We start from the raw sequence: 12,190 nt of genomic DNA, 5'->3' as shown, positions 1-12,190 counted from the left end.
AGTTGGTTCGTTTTACGTAGCAAGTTACCAACCAAGTACCTCAAGTGAGACCCTTTTCCCTACGAGTACTGTTTCACCGCGACCGGTAGTAACCTTCCCCGCTTTTATAGGGTTTTACTCTGGATGGTTAGACGATCTGATTCCCCTATAGTTGCTTGCTCCCTAGTGCAGCCCCTAAATATGTTTGATATGGCCTTGTTGCTGATTAAATAGTGCTGGTTGGATTTCCGAATATCAAACAACATGGATCTAGAGCAGCGCCCTACTTCAGAGAAGCAACTAATCAATACCACTGTTCATAATATCACATGGCGTGGTATTACTGTTACCGTCACCGATCGCAAGACCAAGCAATCAAAAACCCTGGTGGACAATATCGAAGGAGTTGTACAAGCTGGTTCGTTCTATTCTATAATTTCCAGAATGAGTATTCCAACGAAAGAGACTAATACATCTATAAAGGAGAATGCTGCGCCATAATGGGCCCTTCAGGGAGCGGAAAGACAACCCTATTAAATGTTCTTGCCAGGCGGTCAACAAAAGCTAAGAGCATCGAAGGCAGCATTCTTGTTAATGGGAGACCGTTGACGAAATCTGAATTTCGCCAAGCCAGCTGCCTTGTCAACCAGGAAGAAGTATTCATTGGAGGCCTATCCGTTTATGAGACGTTGTCATTTCCTTCGCGACTTGCTAGATATGGGTAAGTTAAGCATTGAGCCATGAAATCTACCTGCATATACCTTAACAGACGCTGACAAACATTAATAGGTCATCGACAGAACGTTTGGTGCAAGTAAGCGCACTTCTTGAATCTTTTGGTCTCACTGACCAGGCGAACACAATCATCGGGACATCGCTGCGCAAGGGCATTTCGGACGGCCAAAAACGGCGCGTGGCAATCGCAAGACAGCTCGTAGTGTCACCTAGGATTCTATTTCTCGACGAACCCACGTCAGGGCTTGATTCAGCCGCCAGTTTTGAGGTGGTCCAATATCTACAAGCCCTTGCAAGAAGAAACAACCTTATCATTATTTTCTCGATCCACCAGCCCTCTACATCGATTTTTAACCTCTTTGACAAGTTGCTACTAATTTCAGCAGGCAAGCCGCATTACTTCGGCGCAGTGTCAGATGTGGTTGCGTATTATAGCAACATTGGCATCGAGATTCCACTCCACTCGAATGTCCCGGATTTCCTTCTTGAGCTAGTCAACATTGACTTCTCACAAGATAAAGTATATGCCGCTCTTCGACTCGTGGAGCTCCAGTCTGCCTGGCAGGCATCTGCTAACGCTAAGACCGCCCACGACACCATCTTGTGTGCCGAAAATGGAGCTGAATGTCTGAAGATCGAGTCAGGCAACAACAGACCAAGAATGGGCAGTCGGACAGTGACGTTGTTACACCGGAGCCTCGTCAAGACCTATCGCGACCCTATGGCCTACGGCATCCGGCTTGCGTTTTCCCTCAGCTTTGCCATTTTAATTGGGACAGTATGGCTGCGCCTCGACCTCGAGCAGGAGTCGATTTCATTCCTGGTCAGCGAAATCTTCTTTGCGCTCTGCTTCATGTCTATGGCGGCCATCATCTATGCGCCCGCCTTTATTGAGGATTACCTGCAATCCGCGCAGGATTTTCACAATGGCCTGTACGGTCCCACTGAGTTTGCAGTATCCAATTTCCTCATCAGCATACCAACCAACTTCTTGCTGAGCCTCGTCTTCTCTATCACCTGCTACTGGCTATCCAACCTTGTACCCTCCGCCACAGCCTTTTTCACCTGGGTTCTCTGGGTCTTCCTCACCGCATTAGCCGCCGAAGCCCTCGTCGTCGTAGTAGCATGCATCCTTCCCGACTTCATCTTCACCATAGCCTGCTCCTCGTTCCTCAACAGTCTGCTCCTCTGCGGCCAGGGCTTCTTCATTTCATACTCTAGTCTAAACCCCTTCTACCGCTTCGGAATCCACTATTGGGACTACCTCGCCTACGCATTCCAGGGGTTGATGGTCAGCCAGTTTCGCGGCGCAAAGTACAGCTGCGGCACTCATTGCAGCTGTATGTACGCCTCAGACCTGGCTAACCAGTGCCAGGTTGCTGGAAAAGCGGTCTTGGAGCGGTATGGATATGAAGAGAAGGGGCAGTTTGGTAGAAATATAGGTATCACGGTGGCTATTGTACTTGGGTATCGAGTGGCTTCGTGGATACTGATTAAGCTTAAAAACTAAATATTATTCAGGAAAGGTACCAATTAGGTTGTATCCATACCATACACGCTGCTGTCTTTGCAAAGTAAAACGACGGTCATGATGAGAGATGTATATTTGACAACTTTCTTGCACATGTATGTAAGTAGTAGCTTGGGTGATACACCCTAATGATACATATATATCTTATGGTAAAGGTTGTGGGATGTGAAGGCGATGAGGAGGTTTTAACGTGGTAGACTAAAATACTTTAAATCGCCATCATCCGTATAGTTGTAAAGGCCGACTTCATACTCGAGCACTATACACGCGTTGAGGGCTCACAATTAATGCTATTAACTGTTCTTCATGTGGTGCTAATCTATCACCCCGAAGCCCCTGCATAAAGCAGCCAGATCACGAGGCCTATTAATAATGGGATACAGCAGGCAACACCCCGGAGTGACTGTTGGGAGCTGCTATTATACTGCATCCACAATATACAAGGAGATGGATGTCTTTGGGCGGCTAGTAAAGCGCCTATATTGGCCATGTGCCTATAAGCTACGGCTAGGGAGCTGAATGCTACTAGATCCAATCATTCCTTTCGGGATCTACTGCCATCCACATTGCCCTCTAGATTTCCCTTGGGCGCTTCGTGCTTCTGAACCCTGTACTTTCAAATCATTAGCCATTTTCTCATCTCATCTTCGCCCTATCATTTTCTTACTGTATTCCAAGAGCTTTCTTGTTGCGCCTCCTTCTCCCACCGCTATTGCAACGAGTTAAAGAACAGAGACTCTGACTCTGATGATGAATAGGATTATTTGTTGATTAGAGAGGTTGAAATCGGAACTTAATACATCTCATACTATCACTGTATCATACAGCTTTCCTAAGTGGCGCGCGGTAACAATACGCCTCAAAATGCTAATACCTAAATTCTCGCCTCTCCTATGCATTTGCCTGTTCTTCCTCTCCTACAAACGTAATTGTACTGTTAAACGCCTTGATCATCCTATCGTACATTATATCGTTGTTGCAGAATGTTCCTATAAATATTACCCTGTCCCTAATTAGAAAGAGGACATTTTAGAGCTTAGGGTTAGGATCAGCCCTCTGCAACGGCAGTTTATCGATCTTTTGCTAGTTATATTTACGGATTTACGCTGTGGCGTTCATAGTAAGCCATTATGCATATTATGAAGCAATCTAACAATATATATAACCCCTTTCGTATAACAGCATACCTAATAGTAGTAGTAACTATGTTGTTCTATATAGGTTTGTCCTTTGTCTTCTATCATTAAGGTTATTATAGGGCAACTTATCTAATAATTAGCAATAACCTAGACCTATATAAGTACCTACAGTAGTAATTTTGTATTAGCGGTACAAACTAGAACAACACTGCGGTACAGGATATCCGTATCGTAATTAGTAGTTCCTGCTGCATTCAGATTAGGCGGTAATAGAGGGGAAAGAGGGGCAGTAAGGGCTGTACCTTGATTAGTTGGGTTTAGCGGGGGGGAATTGTCGGATTAATTGTCGGAACCGACGGGTTGAAGGCGTCGGCTCCGACGATAAGTGGATTAGCGGATACTAGATTAGCGTGCTTACCTCGCTTATGGTACTACTTTCACGTGACCATGCCTGATACAGTACCAAGAATCTCTCATTCCATTAAATTCGACCCTCTCCTTCTCCCTTAGAAGTTGCTACCAACCTCTAAGAAACATAGAAACATCTTATCTTCCTCTATAGACTCTCACGTTGAAATATTACTGTTCATCTTGATCGAACTATGCAACAGAATGACCTAACATCAAAGCAGATTCGACACAAAAGCACGTGTGTGTCTGCGTGACAGTAGCAAGGCTGGCCTGCACCGCGGGGTGCAGGCCTCCAGCCGCCACAGCTGAAGGAATATCGCCGTGTTCTGCCAGCCTCACGCCTTTCTCTTTCAATCTGTCATCTCTTTATCGGGGGATATTTGTTTTTGGGACCTTGACATCGCCGATGAGCCCCTCCTGAATGTGACAATCGTGCGCCCAGATACGCGACTCATGTACTCTAACTGAAGCCTGCTGCATTTGTTTCCTACCATCACCGACCGAGTCCAAGTCACCAGCTGCCTGCGCGCGCATGTCCCAGCCTCGAATTCTTCATTCCGCGCAAAACTGATATAACTACATCCTATTGCATTTGTTTCGCCCTCCGAGTCTGAGTCGCCTAGCACCTGCCATCAGATTATAGCCTCGAGTTCTCTCACCTATACAAGGCTTATGCGACTGCATGCCGTTGTTACATTGGGATCGCAGTCGCAGCATTTTCGAGACCAAGCCGCCGACCGTCTGCCCTTAAATCCTACCTTGAATTCCCTACCCCGAGCCCACGACGATGGACAATCTTCCCCTCGATCACAGCTCAGCCATAGCCGATTTCAGAGCTGCCCGAAAGAAATATACCCAAAAAGCTGCCTGTGGGCGAAACTATGTTCTGGTGAAGAAGCTCAAGCTTTGGCTAGAGAGCAATGGAACAGACGGTAGATCCCAGGCGAGCCATCTTCTTGATTTCGCATACCGCAAACGCAGCCGTCATAGGCCCGTTCTCCCAATCTCGCGGGATGTATTGTCTGATAAACGCAATGGGTGCCTTCTTGTTTTCTGTATACTGCTCGAACTTGACTGTGGCCATCTAATCGATGAATTCTGGAGACAAGATATTTGCGACAAACACCTTCCAATCAACCTCCACTCATTACAAGAGAAGGCTGCAACTATGGTTACAAGCGACTCAAACTCATTAGCAAACGGCTTCAACAACTTGCAGTGGCAGTTTTGCCCAACTACATTTGAGCTGAGAAGGGGACGCAAATTGGTTGTAGACCATATTTTGCCATTCTACAGAAAGGAGAAAATCAACGACAAGGGTGCCACCGCCCAACTCTGGCAAATCGAAGTCGCCGAGGAGTTTGTAGATCCTAATCTAGCTCGAGCTGTTGCGAAAGATGGCAACTACAATGACCCGAATGATGACATTGGCCAGGTAAGTTGGTTTTCATCTTCAGCTGCGGAAGCACAAAAGTGGGAATGAGAATGTGTTGGTAATAACCGTACTATAGCGATATCACTTCGCTATAAAAACCTTTGACGAAGGTAAACGAGATCTTTTCAAAAACGAAAAAGAAGCATTTCTAGCTCTTCGTGACCATCCAGGCATGATACAGTATTTGGGCGATTACGAGCATGTTGAAATTCGCCAATCATCCAGTCCCCAAATCATCACACCTGGTGGGACATTGGAAACCGGGACCATAAAGGCAAATACCTCGAATATCATTTTGGAATATGGGGATCACGATCTAGATGAATATTTTATGGAATTTGTCCCACCGGTCTTCCAAAGTGAGATCAAATCCTTTTGGGAATGCCTGTTTGATGTAGCCGATGCAGTGAAACACATCCACCACTTGAAGGTAAACACGGAAGGTCGAACGCAAGAATTCAATGGGTAAGTACTAACCTAGGTAATGGTTTTATGAAGCTGACGGACGGTTTTAGGTGGCACGCGGATATTAAGCCGGATAATATTCTGATTGTTCAAGGCAAATTTAAATTAGCTGACCCTGGCTTTGCAACGTTTGTGAAAAAGAAAAATACCGAAACGGAGCCCAAGAAGGTCGTCGCTGGAGGCACAGAGACATATAGTAAGTAATTATTAATGTGATGCTAATCTAAGGCACGGCCTTCTGACATTTTGGTTTAGGTGCCCCAGAACGCCGATACTCTAGCAGCGGAACAAGGGAAGGAGCAGTCTCGCAAACGATCGACATCTGGTCCCTAGGGTGCGTCTTTTCTATCGCTGCGACCTGGGTTGTTCTAGGCCATGAAGGCATACGGCAATTTACGAGGTTGCGCCAAAGATCAATTCGTAATAGTTCCGAAGAACAGGCTGCACATCGCACCAGACCTCACCCTGACCTAGACCATTTCCATAACGGCAAAGAAGTTCTCCCTGATGTGCTAAGCTGGCATGCATATTTGCGAAGCGTATTACGCAAGTCCGATACTATTACCAGCAGCGTGCTTGATCTTATCGACAAAGATATGTTTGTGGGAGACGCGGGTTGTCGAATCAAGGCAACCGAGCTTTGTAAAAAACTACACGATATCAAGTCTCACATGCAAACTGAAACCCGGGCGCTCCCAAAAGCTATCATGGAGGCTCTTCTTGAGGTTGACGAAGCTCCCCCAAAGGAGTCAATGGCAAGCACCACCCATGAACTCACCATGCCAAAGGAATCTCCTACAATTGTTGATAAGCGTCAAGCCCAAAAATCGGCACTTCTTGGAGCCCCTTTGAAGATGACGGCCCGACGTTCCGAGTATCTCAAGTCAGAATTGAGTAATTCATATGTCAACTTCCAAACAGATGACGAGTATCCTGAAATTTCTATAACTGTGCCATCGTCTCATAAGCCGGTAACCCAGAAGGTCAATGAGGAGCCACGTCCATTAAACCGGAGAAATTCCCGGATTCAAGAAGAGAACATATCAACCAGAAAAGATGCAGAAGCACCCCTTAGCCCACGATATATGCAAATCGGCTCATTTGCTACAACTATGCAACGTCCTGTGAACCGGAAACGGAGAACCAACCCGCCGCAGGATATCTTCCAAGCCCGCGAAGAAGTTAAGAGCCGTACAAAGATGCGTCTGTTCGGAAGAAAGACCACTAAAGATGAACTCCTTTCCAGACATTTTAGTAATCGAGATATAGTAAGTTGCATATCATAAAAGTAATATGGCAAAACCTAACTAATACTTCTAAGAAATTTCTAGTAGATAATGCCGAGTCGATGAGTCGATATTGGGCTAATGCGAAGTTTCTACTTGAAACCCTCATACTAAAAGCAATAGGCCAAGACGACAATGGAATGGACCTCTCTTTCACTTTCGGAAACATTTCGGTTCAGAATAGCAACGTTGTATCTAAGTTTACAGACGCCATGGACGATCAAGAAGCACGGCCAAGAGATCATTTGCACACCGACATGAAGGGATCACTTGGGGATATCTTCTACGAATACTTTCAAGTGGCGAAGAAAAGGGGGAGCTGGAGCAAAAACCTTACATTGATTGTTCTTACGGATGGCAAGTGGGATGGCATGGAAGACAAGAACGGAGTCGACACTATGATCATAGAGTTTGGCAACCAAGTACAGAAAATATTTGGCAACCTCAAACATCGGCCCGTGAGCATAGAGTTCATCCAATTCGGCCATGACCCAAATGCGACGAGCAGATTACGGAGATTAGATGACGATCTAGTATACTCTGGAATTCCGTAAGTGCCTCCTTGTAGCAGTTTATTCTCTAGAGGTATAGCTACTAACTGCGTATGTAGGGACATTGTTGACTTCGAGCACTGCTCGGGGGATGTTAACAAAATGCTTCTAGGAAGCTTCGTCGAAGAATACGACGACGACGAGGAGCCGGCTACTATGTCTATAATCTCAGAATTAGATGGCGTCCCTCTAACGGAGACCCCATTGCAGCAGCCAACAAATTATTTCCCGACCTCGAGCACTGCTGAGACTGGCCTGTTCGAACTAGCAACGAGGCAGCCCATATCGTCACAGGTGCGAAGAAACACGGCGACGGCAGAACCACAGCGGGAGCAGTTTACTCGATCCTCTCGTCATAGTTATCACCCACGGTGATTCAATCACAGTATTTCCGCGAAACTTAATGAGCCTCTAAATCCTTCGAATTTTTTGTCTCTCTTCTGTCCATAAGAGATAGCTACGCATAGAGGATTCGATAGCGGAGTTTAGGAGTGATTAGTGTTTCGATGAGGGTGAGAGGTGCTTTTTAGGGAAGGTAGCTAGGTAAATGAGGGAGCTGAAGGGTTGGTTACATATACCTAGGACAAAAGTACAAAGGGGGAGGAGAGACGCGGAAAGGAGTTTGTTTGCAGTAGATGAGAGTATAGAACGCGTACTCTAATTTAGTCTATCTACGTCTTAAGAAAAAGGTAAGTTACATAACGACAGACCCCTACTTAGCCCCGCCCTCCCGCCGGCCCGCTAACTTTAATTTTAAGCATAACCACCCGTCCGCCAACCAGCTAATGCATTTATTATATCTCGTTTAGCAATGGGGCGTACTCGTGTGAAATTTAAGGCGCCTGAGTAGGTGGGAGTGGTGGAGTTTGAGAAGATTAATGGTATTAGCGGGTGTTCTCGAGATGAGGAATAAGATTGGATATCTAGGGGTTAGACGAATTTAATGTCGAGTTTTTTCACTGTGCTATGAATGTTCGAGCAGGTTTCATCAAGAACTTCCTGTTATTGTCATTTCGTCGTGATATTGGCCAGCCAAGTAATATACAGTAGTGGATCTATGAAGTCTTTTAAACAATACTTTCCTTTGAGTCCATCGAATCCATCAAGTCCTCGGGTTGTAACCCGAACCTCTTCCGTTTCCTGTCCGCCATTCTAAAAGCTAAGTACCCGAGGGTAAGGGTCAGAGCTGTCAGAGGTAGTGTGACTTGAATCCATCTAACGAGAGCAAGACTAGAGAACGAGACATATGCCTTGCCTAGGGAATCGGTTGTGCCACCATTTCCTTGGTCCTGGAATTTCACGATGTCGGTGCTAAATAAGGTCTTCGGAGGGTTAGTAAAGGAGTATTTACAGGGGATAAATGAGAGACTTACGGATACAAATGTTGCTGGCAAGTAGATTAGTGTGACTACGGTAACTATTCGCATTGCAATTGCTTCTTTCCGAGACAGATCCGCGACTTGATGCATGCTTATTGTTAGTTTCTCCATCTTTTCGGTTGCCTGGCTCTGGATATGTTGTAGGACCTGTAGTTCCATTAGTGTATGAGAAAATCGACAAATACACAATAACATGTAAATAACTTACCAGAGCTTTATTACTAGATGTGATTTGAACCAGGGTCTTAACTCGTACAATCTCCATCTTGGCGTTGTGAATCATATTGTCGATTTGTGAGCAAAATGAAAGAACCTCTTCGCGACATAAATCCATTACCCCAAAGTCACTCCTGTCTAACAGGCCCTTGTAGTATGCGCGGAGAGATTCGAGCACATACGAATTCGCTTCGAGGATCATGGAAACTTGGCTGGCCTGGTCCTCATAATGCTGAATGCCTTGAAAATCTTCCGGTCTATACTCATACCGTACTTCTCCGGGGCCGCGTGGTAGGATTACCTCCCTCGTCTACATGATATTGTTAGTATTATCTGCCGCGGAATGTATATTATTTGGCTTACCTCGTATGCGATGACTTCCTCTAGCCATAGAATATACCACCGCCAATCTTCACACGACCACTGACACAATAAGAGATGAACTGCCAAGCTAGATATTAAGCACTGGGCAACTGTTCCAAAAGACCGATCTTCTAGCCTTCCATCCTTACCAGTCACATCTTGAATCCTATCTTTAAGCTCCAGGTTTCCCTTCGTGAGTATCCACAACGTCGTACCAAGTTCCACATCAAACTGATGATGAACGGCAGCCTGCCGTTGAGACCACCGCTTTTCCCGCAAAGACACTTTCGCGTCCGAAGTGCAGGAAACACCCTTGAGATTGAAGCTCAGTTGAATCTGCCGCCCACTTCTCCCCAAGCCAGGAACAGCCGGCCCGCGAGATGGGGAATTTAGCAGAGTCTGCTCGCGAAATGCACTGAACCTGAAATCCCGCGGTACGCTCTGTAGTCCGAAGGGGAACAAGAAATCAAGATAGCCTGGCATGACTTGGTGATAACTCAGTATTCGGAGCATCATTTTTCGCGTGATTCTAAGCTGCTGCCGGGAGTTATTTGCCGCGTGTATGAAGCTATGTATCGTTAGTGGCTAGCTAGTTTCTTAAATCTCAAGGGGGCATCGGGATGTTATCACTTACATGAAGCGGCATTTTGGATCAGACTTCGTTGCGAGCTCTCCAGTAAGCGTCGCCACGAGAGGATCGATTGACGATTGATCCCCAATCCAATCCTTTAGCTTGGAATCGTTAAATATATTACGTCTCTCAAAAGCTGCACATGGCGTTAGTACTGAAAACTTGAGATATAAATGTGAGAACTTGCCTCGTCCCCTGAAATCACGAAACGGAATGTCTGCAGCTCCATCCTCCCCATCCTCCCCGATGAATAGTGCCGATGACGCCTCTTTTAGTCTGGACTCGTACGCCTTGAGAACCGCTGTACAGGCCGTCCTATATATGAGGTTATGAGGGTAGGACTCAAAGTCCTCATACGAGAGCTTGAAAGAGTCGGGAAGCGCGGGAGCTATCACCACGGGAGCTACAACCATGGTAGGCGGAAATATGCAGGTCAAACTTTGTCGATCAAAGTAAGTGAGCTGGGCTGCTTCAATGCAGGGATGCTGTTGACCGTTTCAATGCTAGTTAACCCTCGCAATCGATTCTCGGGGCGTTATACTATTTATGTGGAATCGAGCTTCCCCCTGCTACACATTTAAACGTCAGTGCGATCCACCTTGGGCGACGCCTTGCCAGGTCCTCGCCTGATCCTGCTGACCCCCGTTACGTTGTTGCGGCGCAGCTTCGCCACCACCCCTGCTCAGCCGCTCTAGCACAGCACGGGCTACGGAAAACGGTCCAGGCAGGCAGCGTGCATGAGCAGATAGTTTATTTTATTGGATATATAAGTCCTAGATAACCAACTCCCAACAGCACTCTTCTCATGGTTCCCCGGGCTCTGGTGATTGGGATAGCCGCTCCTCGACGACCTCCTTGTTGGCGGTGTTGTTGTTATTGTCGCGTAATCTGTCGATGGCTTTGTGGTCTTCCTGTAGGCCAACAACCATTTGATTAGCGACACATGGCAGACATAGTCGGGCGCTAAATGTGTTGGCAACTTACCGTCGTCAATAACTCAGGCAAATTAAAGATATAAAGGTCCTTTTCTAACTATTAGAGGCGTGGCAGTCAGCATGAGAAACACGTCGCAAGTATCATAAATAATAGGCGAAAGCCTTCGAACGTAATAACCTACTGTTATCTTAACCATATACTCTGGGAACTTCCCCACCAAATAATCCCTAAGCGTCTCCCAAGGCAAGTCATACGCATCGCATGTATTCCGCACCGGTTTTGGCCCCTTCGGCAGTAGGCTGGCCTCTGTCGACTGCCGCGCGAGCTTGGCGAAATTTGTATTCTTGCGCAACGCCGACTCCGGGGGCTGTGTCCGTCGCCTCCCCATACTGCCTAATCGGCGCATGGAACCCGAGCTGCTCGGGCGAGCCAAGTCATCCTGGGCGTCTGGAACATGTGGCGGAGGAGACATGGTGGTCTAGAATCGCAGTGGCTCTCGCGAGTCGCTGGAATAATATTCAAAACCTTTTTAGAATGCTTCAAGGCTTAAAGTGTGGATTTGATTCTCTAGTCAGTCGGCTTGCCTTTCGTCCCCCGCAAGGCTGCGACAGGAAACCTCAACTTATAGGCGCCGTGCCACAGAGCTACAGATTGTAAAGCGGGCATTGCAGGGTGTGGCGTGGCAGCAATATGCACGAGCTATCTAGTTTCTACCCAATGATAACAGCGCATTTCGATGCGGCTCTTCCTCACCGGCTACTGGGGAAAGCCTAAGTACTACACAGACGGGCGCATGCGCCCAATTAGACAATGTGAGGCTTGGATATGGGAGTCATGGGGATGGTGAGTCCGTCGAGTGCATGGCTGAGACGGCGACGACGGCAGCGAGCACAAGCCACTGCACTTAATGCGCGACGGCGACGGGAGCGGGGATGAGCCACTGCAATTATGTACATGGCAGGGGTATTAGCGAATCTAGGATCATCGTAGAGGATCTACTGATAAGCTCCTCATCTATCCATACTCTAATGAAATCTTAGTAAAGGCTCACTATTCGTATTGTTACAATCCCCCTCCCTATAAGCGCCACCCCTAAAAGTACAAATACCGTACAGTTCCCCTTCAATCCCCCC

The 12,190-nt window shown here is 46.8% G+C and overlaps 4 protein-coding genes across 4 annotated transcripts; 2 read left to right on the top strand and 2 right to left on the bottom strand.

Moving 5' to 3' along the window:
* Nucleotides 1-243: 243 nt before the first annotated feature.
* Nucleotides 244-2,240, top strand: VE01_05303 (uncharacterized protein; the record flags this gene model as incomplete). The annotated part of the gene is made up of 3 exons (XM_018274768.2): nucleotides 244-397; nucleotides 463-700; nucleotides 769-2,240. The coding sequence occupies 3 exons, from the start codon at nucleotides 244-246 to the stop codon at nucleotides 2,222-2,224; spliced, it is 1,848 nt and encodes a 615-aa protein (XP_018130294.1). The 3' UTR covers nucleotides 2,225-2,240.
* Nucleotides 2,241-3,896: 1,656 nt separating this feature from the next.
* On the top strand, nucleotides 3,897-8,492 carry VE01_05302 (uncharacterized protein). The gene is made up of 7 exons (XM_018274767.2): nucleotides 3,897-5,230; nucleotides 5,307-5,695; nucleotides 5,746-5,891; nucleotides 5,951-6,963; nucleotides 7,017-7,531; nucleotides 7,592-8,221; nucleotides 8,291-8,492. Exons 1-6 carry the CDS (start codon nucleotides 4,583-4,585, stop codon nucleotides 7,905-7,907), a joined length of 3,027 nt encoding a protein of 1,008 aa, XP_018130295.1. The 5' UTR covers nucleotides 3,897-4,582; the 3' UTR covers nucleotides 7,908-8,221; nucleotides 8,291-8,492.
* On the bottom strand, nucleotides 8,461-10,656 carry VE01_05301 (uncharacterized protein). Its single transcript, XM_059463688.1, has 6 exons — nucleotides 10,309-10,656; nucleotides 10,125-10,257; nucleotides 9,491-10,058; nucleotides 9,120-9,437; nucleotides 8,906-9,058; nucleotides 8,461-8,854 (listed from the first exon to the last, which is right to left on the bottom strand). Exons 1-6 carry the CDS (start codon nucleotides 10,532-10,534, stop codon nucleotides 8,600-8,602), a joined length of 1,653 nt encoding a protein of 550 aa, XP_059319698.1. The 5' UTR covers nucleotides 10,535-10,656; the 3' UTR covers nucleotides 8,461-8,599.
* Nucleotides 10,657-10,887: 231 nt separating this feature from the next.
* VE01_05300 (uncharacterized protein) lies at nucleotides 10,888-11,712 on the bottom strand. Its single transcript, XM_018274765.2, has 3 exons — nucleotides 11,239-11,712; nucleotides 11,106-11,153; nucleotides 10,888-11,032 (listed from the first exon to the last, which is right to left on the bottom strand). Exons 1-3 carry the CDS (start codon nucleotides 11,527-11,529, stop codon nucleotides 10,925-10,927), a joined length of 447 nt encoding a protein of 148 aa, XP_018130293.1. The 5' UTR covers nucleotides 11,530-11,712; the 3' UTR covers nucleotides 10,888-10,924.
* Between the last annotated feature and the right edge of the window lie 478 nt (nucleotides 11,713-12,190).

This window comes from Pseudogymnoascus verrucosus (assembly GCF_001662655.1).
Source record: "Pseudogymnoascus verrucosus strain UAMH 10579 unplaced genomic scaffold scaffold_22, whole genome shotgun sequence".
NCBI lineage: Eukaryota > Fungi > Ascomycota > Leotiomycetes > Thelebolales > Thelebolaceae > Pseudogymnoascus > Pseudogymnoascus verrucosus.
This window is presented reverse-complemented; position numbering and strand designations above follow the sequence as displayed.